Raw genomic sequence first — 18565 nt, forward strand, 5'->3', positions numbered from 1 at the left:
GCTGGTATACTGCCAGGGCGCCCACACCTAGACAGGAGGACGATTAGGGTCCTCAACCAAAGCCTTTGGCTCAAAATCCTAACCACAAGGCAGCGGTGTTTGGCGGGAAATGCAAATGCATTACCATTTCTACGGAATAAGTCGCCACATGTTCCAACCCCCAGCCTGGAGAGCCAGGAGACTGTGTTCGTCAGACCTCTACCCATGGACCATCCTGGTATGAGAGAGTGAGCGAGCATCGTGCGGAACTCCCCAGTATAGCTCAATGGGTCGCCGAGGTACACAAACTGCCACACCACGGTAAGGTCCAGTCCGTGACAGGTACGGTAAGGTCCAGTCTCTTCGTGACAGGTAGACAGTTGAATGTGAGTGTAGTCCTTAATTCCATGCTAACCTGGTCGTTGGATGATTTTCGTGTCCGGCACTGATTCAGTTCAGTAAAACCAACTAGCAACCTGAGACAGTGTGTTCGGAAGCTGTTTAAGTATCGGAGTCTGCCCCGGTAAATTGTCAGTTTTCAACCGCTAACAGTCTTGTAAACGTGCAGCTTGCTCTCCATCCGTAAGCTCCGGACCATTCACACCCCTTTCTCGAGTTCCCAAAAGGCTAGATTGGCTGATGGCCACGTAATCCACCTGGGTCCACGCTTGTTAGCAGTTGGTGGCTGCCAGGTTACGCAGTGAGAACGTTTATGCTGAAAGTTCACATTAGCTGATGAACAGCACACAATTGTAGGAGTCGCTCTCCGTTGTCCGTGCGACGAGCGTCGACTCCGAATCGAACACCGTAATGTGATTCCTAAAAGCTCAGGCGACAAACTTGCGCATTCATGTCGCCTGTCCGTATCACTCTCTCAGTGCTTCTTGCTTGACGAATGAGCCCGAATAACTTTCGATAGAAAGTCTCCCCAGCGTCAGAACTACAGTTCGTCGGGGCATAAGCTGACATTACAAACGCACCGCTTTTTATACCGATAAGCGTTTAGCTTGATTGAGATGGATAACCCGACGGCGCAAAGGCGAGTGTCCACTGGGTTTCAAAACAGCGAAGCGCGTTCAGCTCGGACCGAGTGTAACTCCCATACCATATATTCCACGAGGCATCGCTTCTGGATCACCGTACACATGGGGGATGTATAACCACGCTTGGGGCTTGTATGCGTGTTTCGGAGACAGCATACATCAGTTTTAAGGGAGTACAAGGTCTCAGCAAGCATTGCCTGTTTGCCGATTAGACGTAGAGTACGGATGTTGACAGTTAAGTGGCCCAATGACGCTTACTTGTGTGTGTGTGGGGGGGGGGTTGGGGAGGGGCATTGGTGGACATCGAACTGCGTGGGGAAATAATAGTTCCGGGTTGTCCAGACCGAGGAGTGGGGTTCGGTTGAGATACCTCACCTTGAGCCTTTGACTCGAAAGTCTGACCCACGAGGCACCGGAAAGATGTAGGATTTTGTTCGGGAACCCTGGCCTCAGTCCCTTAAAGGTCTGGCCCACGAAGCAGCGGACAGTAAGGCTTTCTTGAGGGACCCTGCCGGGAGCCGATGATTCAATGGTTTGACCTGTTCGACTGCAGGGAGTTGGCCTATCCCGAGGGCGCAGGCAGTGGGGTATTAGTGTCTCACTCTTAATGCAGCTGCGCACAGCAGGTGCCTTTTGGGCAGCACCGGAATCTCTGGTTTTAACAATATTTCGACCATATCAAATAATGCGCCGGCGGTCACGTTGGGCGATCGGAGTGTGCGGTTTTTAGGGACGATCTTTTCTAACCCGTCGTTTCTCGGGGGAAGTCAGCATCGCTGCTCCCATGAATGTAGACATTCTGGCCGTCTGGGGGAAACACCTTACTATCTTCACATTCCTGTCGCACAGGACAGTACGGCTTTACCCGATTACTCGTAGTACGGGGTCTCGCTGCTCGGTTCGGCTGCTCCTCTTTGGCTTTCCTGGCATGGTTGCATCTTGTGGAACGAAGTCCTAGCAAGTATAGCCTGTGTGGTTATTGCAGCACTCAAGCCCTAACACCACATCAAGGCGTCAGTTTTAGTTCGGGATGCGCAGCTACAGTCGCAAACTTTCGGACTGAGAGTTTCAACTCATGTTTTTGTGCAGACAGTCGTCCGGATGCATAATAATACTAACCTTTTGATTGGACCAGACTGCCAGATTGTACCTTGACCTTTATAACTGAGGAGGCATCCACCAAGGCTATGCTCAAACTTTTACACAGCTCTCACCAGACATCTCAAACCGTTGGTTTGAACAAATAAAGAAATTCAAAAGGCAAGGGTGACAGCTTTTTGACTTGTTCGTTCATCCGAACTGATCCTCATTTTGTCAAAATGGCTAATTGTGACGGAGGCAGCTTACGATTCGTGACAGGTCTTGCATATCCCGTCATTTTTTAAATATTTTTTTTCGCACCATGGACTACCCACTGATCCGGGAACTTAACTGAGTGGTTCAGATGTTGTGACCTGTACTGTTGCGTTGCCTGTACTCAGTTTGCTTTACAGTATTGCGCCACAGTTTCGCTTATAGTCTTTATAGGCCTATTCGAAAATCAGATGGGAGTAGGAAGTAAACAGACGTATGAAAACCTCTGATAAAGGACACGTTAATAAGACTACTTGATTTTTTTAAACTTCTGCGGTTGTTTTGAGGTCAGAGGACTGCCAAGAGCTCGAGATAGCCCAGTGGTTATGGCACCAACTTACTGATCGGAAGGTCCGGAGTTCAAACAGAACTTCATCCTATCGACTGCTTTTGTCTAAGCTTGGACAACCTGGCAGCATCTTAGCCGTCGAGCCATCTAGGCACCGAAAGGATGTCACAGCAGAAAAATCGTCTAGCTGTAGTACCATTTTAGTTCCTAGGTGCCGTGCCACCCGTTGGAAGCACGAGGACTTGGATACTGCCAGGTTGCCGAAGCCTAGACAGGGGAAAACGAGAGGCAGAGGTCGAGTTCAAACTACGGAGCTTCCGGTTAGTACATTCGCGCTCCAACCACTGAGGCATCTCGCCCGCCTACTCACAACGCAACGATTGTTGATTGGTTTTATTAGATAACAGCCAAGTCATTGTCTGCTGCAGGTCCGGAAACCAGGAACCAAGACGCCTATGTGGCCATCGGATGTGATTTGATGGAGTGTGGAATGTAATTATCAGCTGATTACTTGGTTAAGCAACTTGAGTGTTCGCAATTAGTTCAGTCTGCGTAGCAGTTCGTAGGTCATCCTACCGGAGGTTGCGTTAACTAGGGCTGCCGAATAATTTTTGGATTCCTTTAACAATGGCTTATTTTTGCGCTTGTTCCGGAGATTCAGTTACTCATAATTCCTGAACAGCTGTTTTTTCGTCGACTACACCCAACTTGCGTGACCCCTTCTGGTATCACTTCTTCTTAGGTTTTAGTTCGTGCAGAGTTGCTCTATGCTGTACGACATTGGAATACTCGGGTCCTTTATGAGAGATTTGCCGTACTTCATACCGCAGTGAAATTCATTTCACTTCTATGGGAGGCGAGATGGCTCAATGGTTAGAGGCCCAGGGTTCGAAACCGATCTCTACCTCTCGACTTTCCATGTCTAGGCTTTGGCAACCTGGCAGTATCCCAGCCCTCATGTTTCCTTCCGGTGGCATGCTAGGTACCGAAAGGGTGCCACAGCTGAAGGCAGTTCTAACGGGGAGCAATGTCTAACGTCATTTCCTGTATCGAGACAGCCTTTTTATGCAGTTTTCTCTGTTACTCTTGTATCCAGTCCCCCACGTTTTCCCACACAATACATGTGCTTTAATCCAACGCAATCTATCTCTCCCTTTCACAGCTCGTCCATCAGATGATTCTACATCTGTTTCCACTCGATCAGGTCCACTCTCTGTGGGTATGCTGTGGGTAAACAATGTCCTCCCGCCATCCACTAGCCTTTTGGAACAATGGGGATGTGTTGTTAAAAACTGGGATCAGTTCAGCAAAAAGCGATCTTTCGTCGCGGTACGCGTGTTTCTTCCCTTTGCCTTCCTAATTTGTCGTTGTCTGTCCATTTAATGAAACAGGGGTAATTGCGTCTCACAGTGTTTGTTATTCACAACGTGGACTTTTTGCTAGATTTGGTGGTCAGACTTGCACGTGACAACTAGGCGATGTGCTTCCCTGGAGATTAGGTTATTCCCATGGACAGGTCTTCGAAGAGAGGTTAATCTCTAGAAAGTTCGTCACCTTACTTTTTCTTCGGTTAATCTCTTTTGGGAGTAATGTTAAATTTGAATTGTTCAGCGGTTTCCGTTCATTAGGTTAGGACTTCTGACATTGTACGGAGGCCAGCCGTTCCTTATAGCCGAACATCATCTGGACGGGACGGATGTGTCACGTGCAGGACACGGACCAAACGAAGGCATGCTCTAATTGGTCAAAATGCCAGCCAATCCGGATAGAGCATCTTTGACTCGACGCTTCTCGCCCCCTCACGGTGATTCTGACACGACCTTGTGGAACACTGTGACTGCCCTATAAATACAGTTGTAATAATTTCCCTGTCTCCGTAAAAAGCTATGTAGAGCTACCGTGCCTTTTGATATACCGTAGTGGGCGGAGTAGGAAGCCAAGGGACCGATACAGAGTTGCACTACCGTCCATCAAGACACACCAGACAGTAGTGTCAGTTCGGGCTCTTGGATCTATCCTGCCCCTGGTATGAGTAATTTATTTGGTTACTGGAGATGGCTCAGTAATTAGAGCGCGAATTTGCTGACCTTAGGGTCCGCCATTTGAACCCGACCTCTACGTCTCGACTTCCCGTGTCTAGGCTCGGGCAACCGGGCAGCATCCGAGCCCTCGTGCTTCCATATGGTGGCATAGCAGTTAGGCACCGAAAGGATGTTACAGCTGAACGATTACTTTATTATCTATACATGGTCGAAATAGCTTATGCGATTGGCTACATGCGGATTATGGACCAATAAGTGAATTTTCGTCGGTTTATTGGGGACCCACTAGTAAACGCATCATAAAACCCCGATGTCTTTCTTCGTATGGTGTACTCTCCCTATTTTGAGACTAATTTTTGGTTCTCTCTATGTGTTCTTGACAGGGAACCGATACTCGTCACTGGTTGTCTAGAGTTTTCATCGACATTATCAGCGCTCTTGTATGAAGGAAGTGCACTTGGGTTTTTTGGCGTGGGGTTTTAGTCAGCCTCAATCAGCGAAGCGGTGAACAGCTGTTCCGGCCCCTTAGTCTTTTCAGAAACTTACTTACCCGGACTTGAACTACGGAGCTTCAATCCAAGTATACAATCCTGCGGGATTTCGGCCTGGTACAGCTGAGTATTCAATTGACTCCCCTCTGGAATTAGCCTACAGTGTCTTCTTACGCCGCTCAGGATAGTCATCCGAAATGCCGGGTGAAACCTTTCCCCACTCACTTGCATATTCCCCTCCCCCCCGTAGAAATCTGAATGGGACACACGGGGCAAGCCGGAGAATGTGTAAGCAGCAGGTCCTTTCGAAAAGTCACATAATCCAATCAGCCAGTTTTCCCATCCGCACATCGGAGGCTGGATTCTTCTTTACCAACCAGGCGACCGCTAATATGTTTGGGGGAGAACCAGATTAGCAAGGTGACAGAAACTGCCAGGCAACTGCGTCTTATCACCACACCTACATCGGTATTACTAATATGGACTTTCGTTCAACCTTAGGAAATCGAGTTTGTCTGTGCACTTGTGTTCCCCCCGACTGCTCTCAGTTGGTCTTTTGAGCGTCACTAGATTCCCAGGCCAGTTGGTACCTGTGTCAGTACCAGTTTGTTCGGTAATGAGGCTGTTTTCCAGACGGGAGTTTCCCAAAAACCAATGATTTAATGCCCCAGGTGGTAACCGTAATCGCTAGGCGTCCAGAAGCGTCGCCATGGCTACCTTGAGAAAGATAAACTTGGTGTTTCCGTGAAAAAAAATTACCACCGTTTTTTGTTTGCCTTCATCTGTTTGCATCAGCCGTTATGGCTTTTTGTTGGTTCAAAGTATCCATACATCACGATATATCATGGTTCAACTACTGATGAGTTACATTTTTAGGCGATGACTTTTAAGCAAAATAAATTATGATTTAGTGAAATCTGTCATGTTTTTGGGGGGATCCTAAAGGAGTAGAGAGTCGGTAGTTGGTCTCATGAATTGTTGGGTTGAACTGTAAGACTAAGCACTGCCAGTCTCAGTTGAACACCTTGAGACAGATGTTCATCGTGAGCAACAGTTACCTTTATCGGTTTGCATGTAGTCCGTTCAACGTAGCACATTCTGTGTCAGTTGGTTTATAGAACATTCATGTCCAACATCGACTTAGATCCTGATTGAGTGTTAAACAGAAAGCTCGTTTTTTATGCGGAGGATGTCCGTTGGTGAGATGAAGTTCTCACTCGGCTGATTGATATTTTTTCGACAACCAGTCGCATGATCGCGGTTTTCAATTCTCTGTTTTGTTTGGCCAATTTTAGCTCATGAGCTCGGGGTATCTCAGTGACTGAAGTGCGTACCTGCTGACCGGAGGTTCCGTGGTTCGAACCCAACCTCTTCATTTCGACTGCTGCTGTCTAGGTTTGGACAATCTGGCAGTATCTCAGCCCCCTGGCTTCCGGTGGTATGGCAGCTAGGCACCTGTATAGCTGAACGATGATAGCTTGTGTAATGGCTTGAAATTTCTGTCAGCATTTTCCACTCTTGGCATTGCTCAATTTATTACTATTTCCGTCAGCTGGCATTGATCATACGCCGAGACATCTTGGCGTTAGTTGTTCTTTAACTGACATCGCGTAGTTACGCAAGTGCTCTCACGTTTTCTCGGTTTCACCGTGGCTTTCTTCTCTCCAGGACCTTATTCGTAAAGGCCTACCGGATGAATTTCGTCCTCTCGTCTGGCGATTGTACACCGGTGCCTACGATTCCACTGCCAGGAAATTGTACGATGGCTACCTTGAAGTAGAGTCCCCGGTGGAGAATGCCATCCGTCGAGACATTGCTCGCACGTTTCCGAAACACGAACTTTTCAAGGATGAGGTAGGCTGTGCAAAGTGATTTCTCAGCCCTGTTTTTTCTAACCAACTGTAAGCTGTGTTACGTAACAGAGTCATTTAGAATCAAATATCCCAGACAAATGAAACCTATTGTGTTGGTATCCTGTGAAGGGGATCTCGGTTTAAATAAGCTTTTGTCAAAACATTCTGTGCATTGACTCAGGGTTTTTGGTTGAGCAATGTTCTCGTCGTCGCAGAGCTTTCACCCAACCGAATGCGATGTTCAAGATAGAAGAATGCGCGGGTCCGTTGAGCCAATTGATCAATCTGTTCCACCTAGATGCATCTCATGCGAGTTCTTCAGCCTCGCCGAGGGTTTATCGTCCCCGATTGACGCTCGCCCAGCTTGTCAGATGTGCGGAACTGTGGTCAGTAAATGTTGGTCCGATGATACCATTCGAATTTCAGTCTGGATTCCACTCGACCACTGAATCCTGTGGATGCTGTTCCATTCTTGCCGAGCATTGTTGGCGTATACCTGAGAGGATTGCGGGCATGCGATGGATGAGTTTACCGTGCACCTGCTGTTGATCAGATGGTTCAGTGGTTAGGAGGTCCGAACGTGACGTCTGCCTCTCGACTTGTCCTGTCTAGGCTTGGAAAACCTGGCAGTGTCCCACCTCTCGTGCTTCTTTCGGGTGGCATGGGAGCTAGTCACCCATAGGGTGTTACAGCTGGACGATTTCATTATTTTCTGTTGGCTCATCAACATTGCGCCGGCTCAGTCGCGTGGTTTGTATCAATTAATGAAGTGCTGTCTACTGACTCAGGTATCTGACCGGCGGTGTAAAGTATCTGTTCCTGTCTCAGAAGATCGTTCACTAGAATTTCACTGATTCATCACCCGCCCGGTCCAGTTATTGAGTCTTACTGAATCGGCGGATAGCGATGCGTGGGCCGGTTCTCATTGATTCACGAAAATGCCGTTGCAACTCTGGGTTGTAATCAACCCAACCGATAGTTTGTTCACTATAGCATCAAACCATCAGAATTGTTCAGCTGGAACACCCTTTCGGTGCCTAGCTGCCGTGCCATCTGAAGGACGCACGAGGACTGGGATACTGCCAGGTCGCCCAAGCCTAGACAGGACAAGTCGAAAGGCAGAGGTCGCGTTCGAACCACGAACCCTCTGGTCAGTAAATTCGCGCTCTAACCACTTGAGCCATCGCTTCTCGGCTCTATGAGCTAAGATCATGTGTAGTGAACCACCGGAATTCCCGCAACTGACTCGAAGAATAGTTGTACACCGTGCCGACAACTCAGTGAGAACAATGAACAGTTCGATTACATGTCCGTGATCAACGTAGTCAACATTGAATTGGCCGGAACGGTCAAAGAGACGGTAACGACGGGTGTCCAACTTGAGCGAGGAATTCGATGCGGGTGTCGTTCTGGTGGTCGATCAGATGGCCGTTGATCTGTCCTCCGAGCAAGGTAATTGGCTTGGACTGTGCGCACCGACGATGTCTCCTCTGCTGACGACGAGACGCTTGCAAGCCGATTGCCAAGCTCGGCGAGCAAATCAATGGCCATTTAATCAACCATCAGTACATCCACCCGTATTTCGACATATTGAGTGTCGTTCTATCGGATAAACATGAGTTCCGTGATTAACATCGATGAAGAAGTACTCACCGAGAAAGTGGTTCAGGCGCTGTTCTTAACATCCATAAGAAATAACGTTTTATTTGGCTAAATCCAGTCACCTCAAAAAGCCTACCGACGCGTGCAGCACGGTACTGTGGAGAAGCTCAAACGTATAACCTACCCGTGTCAATCGGAATTCAAGTCAGTCAACTAATCAATTAATCAATCAATCGTCATTCAGCTGTAGCGGTGCATGGCTGCCTTGCCACCCGAAGGAAACACGGGGATTGGGATACTGTTTGGTCGCCCAAGCCTAGACAGGGGAAGTCGAGAGGCAGAGGTCGGGTTCGAACCACGGACCTTCTGATCAGTAAATTCGCGCTCTAACCACTGAGCCACATCGCCTCAGTTATTGTCTAAAAAAGCAATTCAAGCTTCCTTTACGGCCTCCGACAATATCTCACTCGTAATAATGCGTTCTTGAATCTGTATCTAGCAAATTGATAATAGAAGCGCATTTTGAGGATGCCTTGGGTCAGACAAACCGACCACTGTTCTCATCGCCCGATTATCTAGAACAACTTAAAACTGAACTGTTTTTTACTGCGTTTTCCCAATTTCGACGAATCCCTATACACCAGTAAAAGGAAGAAGGCCTTCGTTGCGAATTCGCTTATCATAGAAACGTCAATTGGGCAGTTACAGCCTACTGGACAGAGAAGCAAAACTCTTATATGCATCTTGTTTACAGAAACTGAATATCCATATTCTCTTTGAACGCGTCTCCCTGAACTTTCCTAGATATTCAAAGACTGTTGCTCAAATCCAAACAAATGCTACAAGGCGACTCCACAACTTCCGCAATAGATGTCACTTTTCAAGAGACGCAAAGCGGATTTACGAGAAACCATACTACTCGCATGCCTCCCCCATCAGTAGTATCACCGTTACACCAGGACGATTGCAACCGTTGTGTATGCTAGTAATTTGTACTACTATATGAGTAGGAAGGTTTAATCAGTCAGGTTGTCTGCTTCCGAATATCGTAGCTTGTGAAATAGCCTGTGCGTTTGTTTGCATTAACGTCCAACTCGTACATCATTCGGCAATTATAACAACAGTCAAGCAGAGCTGCGTTTTGTGTTCCCCGCGCACAAACTTTTCTTTGTGATTGCAATTTTGGGGTTTTGCGGGATGGGTATTTTGTCCATAGTCACACCACTCTCGTTTGTACGGTCGTCCTCCTGGTCTGGACTGATTATTCCGGTGAGTCCACACCAGAGGGAAGCACTGGACTCGAGTTTCGCTCTCATTAGGGCTCATCAGCAGTGCATATCCAATGGCCGTGCTGGGGTTTGAACCCCACACATCTGACATGCGTATAGCCATTACTCCACCAACGCAGGTTGGACGCATCTGAATTTTCGCGTCTGAACAGGCGGACGTGTTCACATTTGAGTGACGTGATTGGTGTGCCCGACTTATCGAACGACGACCCAGTAACTGTCCTGGTTGTGACGATCGATTGTGAATCTTAAGCACGGTTCTCCCCCAACCGACAAAGCCGGTAAAGAAGAATTTCTCAACTGTAATGTCCTTTTGGTTCACAGATGTCATATAACCGTAAGGAAGTACAAAGCGTAACGTTTTCCAAGCCTAGAGACAGGATCGATCGAAGGGCCAGGATTGGATTCGAGCCCAGTTGCTTTGTGGCTCATCAGCTGAGCATGCTGTCAAGCCCTCCGCTGTTCATCTTAGTCCGTCCGTTCTGGTAGCTGCATTGTGGAGATGACCCAATAGGGAACCTGCTTGATTCAGGCTCGTCAATCTAATCACCCGACTCAATTTTCGTCATTCCAATCACTGTTTCATCCCACCTCAATGGTCCTGTTTGGTTTTTTGATTCCTCTTCGTCTCCTTAATTATCTGATAGGTTCAATTGATAGGCGGTGGTCGATACATCGGGCTTTCATATGATGACACGTAATAATCATGGTAATCACTAGCATGTCGTCAGTGCTGAGCACTGATGTGTGGCTACCGAACACTCTTAATGGGTGTGAAAGTCACATTGTGAAGAAAAATTGAAAGGCATGGAATAAAGCACTCTTTTTATCGGGTGTGATTCTGGAGCCTCTGGTGATGGTGTAGTGCTTTTGTTGAGGTCCATAGCGCACAACCGAACACTCGTTTGCTGGTTGTTTCTGTGGGTTCGCGAGCTGCATCCCTTAGACGACAACTGTCGAAGAGGACGTCCTATCTCCGCTACTCACAGGGGTCATGTCTCGTTACACGATATGAATACAAAACAAAACAAAAACCTGTCCTTCGGAATTGTTTTTTTTTCAACCTGTCAGTGTCGACTCACCGACACTGTGCTACTAACGTTAGACTCTCTGACAGCGTTTGTCTAAGCATTCACATTCAGGTACTGTGCGGAAGGCAATGATTTGAGTTCGTCCTAGCTCATCTTACTTTGAGCCTGGGGAGTCCTTTTTGGGTGAGATGACCCAGTGGTTAGAGCGCGAATTACTGACCGGAAGATTCTTGGATTCGAATCCCTAGCTCTGCCTCTCCACTTTCCCTGTCTAGGCTTGGGCAACCTGGCTTTCCTCGGGTGGATGGCCCCGAAAGGATGTTACAGATGAACGGTAGTTCCCTTTGACGCACTGATTTTACCTGACAGCTTATGGTACCAAACGCACCCTCCTTGCATCTCGTGTTCTATGCGTCAGGCCGATTGTTACGCTTCGCTAACTGGACAACTGCTGAAGCAACTCTGCTAACATCCACCACAGTCTCCATCAGCTTTGACCATTCCGCTCTGATTCACACTTCATGTTCGATAGTGTACGCCGATGTCGTGAACCCGTATTGTTGTTTTTCTTACCTAAGTGACGCTGTACCAACACTTGCTTGTTCAACTGCCCACATCTCGGGCTGTTTAAGCGTCGCATGCTGGTCAATATGCTTTCGGTAATTTCATAAAAATGATGGTCTATTGTCAGTTTGGAACCCCAAGTATTGATTCACGTTGCAGAAATGAGACTGGACCTTGATATCCTGCGATGATTTGCTCCTCAAATGGCCATCCATGGCCTGCGTTTCCATGTGACGAATGCAATGCACAGGTCAAGTCTTTGAATCGTGCAAGATGGTGTTGAAGAATCCACAGTATGAGTTCCGCTCGCCGTGGCATTTAGGTTCGCTTTCAACAGATAATGGCAATAAAAATTGTTTGGTTCTGGCATCCTTTCCAATGTCAGGCAAATCGATTGTAGTACGAGGGCTGAGATTGCCCAAGTCCTGACAGGAGCAGTCAAAAACCCAGGATCTTGTTCGAACCACGAACCTTCCGGTCAATACTTTCGCACCTTAATCGCCGAGCTATCGTGAGCTTTGTGAACTCTTACGATCAACTTCAAAATGAGTCACCAGATGGTATTTTTCACTACCACACATTCTCGTTAGTCTAAGTCCACTTTGTTGAATGGTGATCGTCGAAGCTTCCATACAGTCCGCTGCTACTGCTTTCCTCTGCGGTTTTTATCGTTTTGACCTGTGTCTGTCCAACAGGCGGAAGACTCAGATCATGGTGACCGTGAAGTTGACTTCGAACGTGTCTGGTCATCGTTCGATTGACATGCCGTTGTAAAATGCGTCTGTCTGTCAAGGAATCTCTGGTACTTCTGGTGATGTCCCTTGGTCAACGTCCTGTCGGGGCACATATTGAAGCCTTGACTAGTACATAAAAAATCGTTCGGCTGTAGGAACCTTTTGGTGCCTAGCTGCCATGCCACCCGGAGGAAGCACGAGGGCTGGGATACTGCCAGTTTGCCCAAGCCTAGACAGGGGAAGTCGAAAGACAGAGGTCGGGTTCGAACCACATACTTTCCGGTCAGTAAATTCGCGCTCTAACCACTTGGTCCATCTCGCCCTAGTACATATCACTAGTACATATGACATGTCGATTGTGATTAGTTTCCTAAAAACTCTGCTTTGCCTAGCATTCGACGGTAATGTGGCAGTGTCAATTTTCTGGATAGTTCTCCTCGGATTGACTTGACTGCCGCGTTGAATCCATTATCGGCCTTTTCCACGCTGTGCACTGTGTACCAAATGATTATGAAAGACCTCGTGTATTTAGTGCACCACTTCCGTTCGAACTTTCCTCCCGTCTTTCTTCAATAACGAGTTGTAATAAGCGTAGCTCCAGTCAAATATAGGTTGAAACTGCATCTACAAGGCCAACCTGTTTGACCCTGACTTCACCAGCTTAGGGCTGGATGTACTTGAATTATCGGACCTGAATGAATAACCTTGGTGGAAGTTGAGTCACGCATCTGTGTCACTTGTCCGACACTTTGAACCCTTACCTAACAGCTATCTTTGTTGTGGGACGAGATGACTCAAGTGGTTAGAGCGCGAATTTGCTGACCGGAAAGTCCGTGGTTTGAACCCGACCTCTGCCACTCGACTTCCCCTGTCTAGGGTTGGGCAACCTGGCAGTATCCCAGCCCTCGTGGCATGACAGCTAGACACCGAAAAGACGTTACAGTGGATCGCTTGTACCGATCAAGCTCTTGATCAGCTGGCCGGGATTCAAACTCTAGAACTATCGAGAATGTACGTATCGAAGAGGTCCAATAAGAGCTCTATCAAAGGGATAGAGCAGTTCTATCCACACCGAATAGGAGCTATCTTAATGGGCCGATGTAGGACAACGTTTTCTATTGTTTGAGCTCATTCATTCACACGTTTGTAGTGCTTTCCGGACCTTCACTGACATTTGTGGTTAGTTTTAAACGAACCCTTCGCCTACTTAAACTGTTTTTAGTTCCCATCTGAATAGCCTACTTTTTAACTTTCTACAGAACGGCTCTGGACAAGAACGCCTATTCCGTGTGATCAAAGCCTATTCGGTTCACGATCGGGAGGTTGGCTATTGTCAAGGGTCTGGATTTATCACCGGTCTACTGCTGATGCAAGTAAGTAATCACTAGGCTTTACTCTCGATCGGTTCAGTTTTGAATTTGTGCTTCTCCGGAAGTAGAAGACCTCAACAGACGATCATAACTAATCCGTTCACCCGATATTGAAATTCAATCACGCACGGGTTAGGCATCGAAATCGCACACACGCACGTCGGTCAACCCTGATTCGCGTCCAATCAGCGAACTGTGTGGCACATTTTTTCCGGTGCAGTTTAAAAACCTCAAACAGACGCGTCCCCTCTAGGTTGTTACCTCTTATGACGGCACTGTATGCGACCTTTTGTGGGCATACCCCAGGTTGCTGCCTCAGTTTACCACACGATGTAAGATAAGGCTACCCTTTTTCACCATTCCACCTTGATTTTGCTGTTGCCGTACTACTTGAGACCTCTTTATTTACCTGAGGCGAGATGGCCTGAGTGGTTAGAGCACGAATTTGCTGACCGGAAGGTCTGTGGTTCGAACCTGACCTCTTCCTCTCGAGTTTCCCTGTCTAGGCTTGGGCAAATTGGCAGTATCCCAGCCCTCGTGCTTCCTTCGAGTGACATAGCAGTTAGGCGCCCGAAAGGTACTACAACAGAACGATTATTTTATTTGTATTTACCTGTGAAACCTCAGGGACCGAAATGCTCCTGGCTGTTCACTCACAGAGCTTGACCACCCAGAGCCTTTAAATATTCAAGTCTTTCGAAATCTGCCGCACGACTTAACATGCGCTCCACGTCTACAAGACTGGGCGGGATCAATCCAAACCAGGCGATCGACCCGGCGGACAGATTTATCTACCTAGGCAGTTGTATAAGTTCCAGTGGATTGGCTGCAGGCTGGATCACTTCTTGAATCGGGAAGGCCAGCATATGCTCTGACTTCCTCGGACACCTACGGTGCTGCCGTGACCTCAGTTTGTTTATGAAGCACAGAGTAAGTACTGCTTTGCAGATCAGAAACACGGGCTCCACACGCAGAGGATGCACGAATACTCGGCGTTTGATGACCAGTCACCCTGGAACATTGATCGGATCTGGTAGGAATATCGGGTTAGCAATACTAAGAAAATGAAGAGAGAATGAGGTCCCTGCCGCCGGATAGGATATTTATTTCCTTTGTCAGAGGACCGTCTCCCTCCCAGGGCTTTTTTTCGCCCAGTGCTGATCGAGAGGCGAATGGTCTGTGGCCCGGTAACGAAGTACGTGAACACTATCCAGTAAACTTATTCGTTTTGACAACTCTCTTCTCTCTGAACGGATACCTACCTCCGGACTCCTCTATGCATAATGACGCTAGCAGACCGAACTGGGTCAGGTAGTCAGTCAATGATCCTGCGTCGCCTGCTCAATTTTCTGCTTCATCGATGCACAAAATCCTCCGTTTACTGATGAGGCAGTCGTTTGCAGTATCCGGCTATGAGTTCTCCGATTCCCCATTTCTCAGTAACGTAAACCATAGCAACTGGAGTCGCTGTACCCCTGGTAAAAAAATGAAAAAATCGTCCAGCTATAACATACTTCCGGTGCCTAGCTGCCATGCCACCCGGAGGAAGCACGAGGGCTGGGATACTGGCAGGACGCCCAAGCCTAGACAGGGGAAGTCGAGTGGCAGAGTTCGGGTTCGAACCACGGACCTTCCGGTCAGTAAATTCGCACTCTAACCACTTGGGCCATCTCACTCCCTTGGTGTAAGTTTATGATTGCGAAACTGAATTCAACCGAACTGACCTTCTCTAATGTAACTGATTCCATGGGTTTTGCTTCCAAAAATTGAGGTTCTTCACGAAGCAAATGTCAAGGAGCTTTTCTGGTTCAACTTGAAACGTTTGCTTACAACAGAAAACAACTGTTCAGACAAATTTGATCCACTGTGGTTGGGATATCATGGGAAGATTGGGCGCTATGTGGAAGGGAGTCAGTGAATTGCTAGGACACAGTGCTATCGTGCCACCGTTCCAGCCATCGTGTGTGCATTTCTGTGTTAACGGACCACGATAATATCGATGAGCGAGCGTGTATATGAGAGGCGTTCATTCAGATTCCAGCCCTACATGTGGTTAGGTCACACCAGAACCGATTGGTTTCATCACCACGATTGACAAAAATCGGATATGTGTTAATTTCTAAGGCCTCAGCACACAGGGTCCGCTGACGACCTGAAACCAGAGTAAAACACTGACAGAGTCACTTCCGTGTTCTTCTATTTCCGTTGAGTCTTCTGGTCAGAACGGGGAACGCCCTTTCTGTTCAGCCGTTTGAACTGTTAGTTGCATGGCTGTCTGACCGATGTATTCGTGTATATGCAGTCCATACGGCGCTGTGGAGTGATGGGCTCTTCCGCTCCTACAAGCTATTTTTCGCGAGTGCTATCTGCTCAAAACAAAGGAATTTCTGGGTTTTTCGAATGGCATCACAAGTGCCACGGCTATATTGGAGACATGCCGATCGATGTCACACGTCTATCATCTTTCTCCCTTGTTCGTTCCCTCCGGTTATCAGATCCTTGATTCGGCCCCTTAATGATTTGCCTTTTCACGTTGTGCGAATGTGATGAGCCACGTTGCTAATATGCACCCGAGTGTGTGGGATTTTGATGGATGAGCACTGTCAACGTGCGACTTGCACTTAGTGCCTGTCTGCTGTCTAAGAATCTAGCACTTCTGTGGCCATAGTGAATTCAATGCCGAGTTAAGCTCAGGATGACCCCGTTTCAGCAGGCTGAAATGGTAGCGAAAGTGCGACCTGCATAGCTTAATCGGATGCATGGATGATGGCTTTTGTTTCGGTGTGGGTGGGATCGTCAACCGTTGATGAAACTTGGTATCCTGTGGCAAGTCCATCCTCTGCCCAGAAAGCAAGATAGGTGACGGACACCCTGAGTCAATAGAAACAATCAAAATATGCAGATTCGTTTCATTTGTTTATTGCTGCCTCCGCATACATCGAGACGAACTGGCAAAAAAACAAATAACTTCCTGAATAGGGAAAGCCAGGGCAGTGCTTGCCAACCTCCGACGCAAACGCGATATTAACTTAACTGCTAGAGGTAGAGTATCCACTGTTGTATTTCGATCTGTCCTACTCTATGGATCAAAGACGTGGCCGTTGTGTGAGTTTGATCATAGTGGTCTCCGAAGCATTGGACGGGTGTGGTGGGAACATCGGATCAGCACAGGAACTCAAGCTTCATAGGATAAATACTTTGAATGCCAGAGGACCGTCTGCCTCACAGAGTTCTTTTTGACTAGCCCTGTGCTGAATGAAAGCGACCGAGAGGTGAACACGCTATGAACTGGCAACGAACTGCGAAAATACTAACCAATCAACTCGGGGCGACAACTTTCGCCGCCCTGAACGGAGTCACCAGGACGAGACAAACTAATGGTTAATGACAGCGGTCTTTCATCAAGGCTATCCCCTTCACTGCTTAGCTGTCTTACACCACATGAGGACAAAAGGCCTACGTGACTTTATCCACCACCCACCTATGCCGCATCGGTATGTAGACGATGGTTTCGCCTCCACGTCAGCCCCCCCCCCCCTAAACAAAGTTGCCATCCCGACCACACGGCCCTATGGATACTGAACGTGGACAGAGAACTATTAACTTACAAGATTTTGAATCAAGTCGTCCGTTTACAGTGGGCATCCATCGAAACCGCGCACACTCAAATAGATGTCTGCATAAGCACATTGAGTCAAAAGACAATCCTCGGCAGCTTGGGTAATGCAACACAAGATCGGTAGCGGCTCGTCAGACCGAAACTATCAAGACCAACCCTCACGAAATGGTGAAAGAATGGCATCGGACAGTAAGACTTGGCAACTGTGATGTCATAAAAAAAATTCCAGTATCCGTTTATTTCGAGCAGACAGTACTCGCCGGATAGTATTTGCAAGGGTCGATGATCCCACCACTCCGCAAAACTGCACGAACTGTGCACATGGACTTCGGTACGTCTGACGTCCGGCCGAATGCATCGGTCAGAGCGTCAGACAGCTGGCGGTTCAAATACCTGAACACAAACACCGTTCCCCGTGCTGACCCGAAGACCCCTCTTAATTAGAAGAACACGGACGTGACTCCGCACTCGGTGAGGTGAACACACCTGGCTTCAGGTCATCAGCGAAGCGTGTGTTCGGAAGCCCTCGAAATCAGCGCGAGTCTGACTTATGTGAACCGTGGTGATGTGGCCGGTCACCGCTTCACCGAAAATGGTTTGACCGCATGCCTAGCCAAGCACACCAGCCGAATACGTAGCGATTAACCTGATAGCAAAACTCTTAATCTCGTAGACCACGGTGCTTGGCTTGAGTCTTCCTATTTTGTCATCTGACTTTGGGCGCTTAGGGTTTCACGACCTTTGAAAAAAATTAGCTTCACACGTGTCCTTCACTTGCCATTTCAATCGGTTGGACATTTGGAAACAGACTCATTGCCATATCATGCATGCAGTTGGTAATTGAGCTCTCGAATGCAGGTCAATTCGGCGCAAGCGACTGCGTGACTTTCTTATCGGGGCACCAGACTCGTCAGAGTCCCGCCCTCGCACAGCATGCCACGGGCTCAGTGGTCAGAGTAAGAATTCACTGACCGGAAGGTCCATGGTTCGAACCCGACCTCTGCCTCTCGATTTCCTCTGTCTAGGCTTGAGCAACTGGCGTTTGTTTGTTCTTACCACTTCGCTCGTTTGACCTTGAGGTCATCCAGCCATCTTGCGATCGACCTTATGCACGTGGGACCGTCCCACGTGGGAGCCTGCTTGCTCATTTCGTTTGTACTTGCATAGTCCAAGTGGACCATTTGTTGCGGGCGAGTATCTGCAGTCGATGTCTGTATATTTTGTGAATTTTTTGTATTACGTTAATAGTACCCTATAGAAACCCACTTCCGACTTTTTTTTGCCTTCCCGGGGTTCTGGGATTACG

General features: G+C 47.9%; 2 protein-coding genes across 2 annotated transcripts in view; one reads left to right on the plus strand and one right to left on the minus strand.

Moving 5' to 3' along the window:
• The window catches only part of T265_15600 (hypothetical protein), a gene marked incomplete at both ends in the record, with an annotated part of 92488 nt that overhangs the window by 4928 nt on the left and 68995 nt on the right, over positions 1 to 18565 (plus strand). Inside the window, 3 exons of the mRNA XM_009178722.1 lie at positions 3827 to 3993; positions 6866 to 7051; positions 13530 to 13643. Coding sequence (XP_009176986.1) covers positions 3827 to 3993; positions 6866 to 7051; positions 13530 to 13643 — 467 coding nt within the window. The remainder of the gene's footprint in view (positions 1 to 3826; positions 3994 to 6865; positions 7052 to 13529; positions 13644 to 18565) is intronic.
• The window catches only part of T265_11902 (hypothetical protein), a gene marked incomplete at both ends in the record, with an annotated part of 53082 nt that continues 49535 nt past the window's right edge, over positions 15019 to 18565 (minus strand). The window contains one exon of the mRNA XM_009178723.1: positions 15019 to 15115. Coding sequence (XP_009176987.1) covers positions 15019 to 15115 — 97 coding nt within the window. The remainder of the gene's footprint in view (positions 15116 to 18565) is intronic.

The sequence above is a fragment of the Opisthorchis viverrini genome, assembly GCF_000715545.1.
Source record: "Opisthorchis viverrini unplaced genomic scaffold opera_v5_656, whole genome shotgun sequence".
Lineage (NCBI taxonomy): Eukaryota > Metazoa > Platyhelminthes > Trematoda > Opisthorchiida > Opisthorchiidae > Opisthorchis > Opisthorchis viverrini.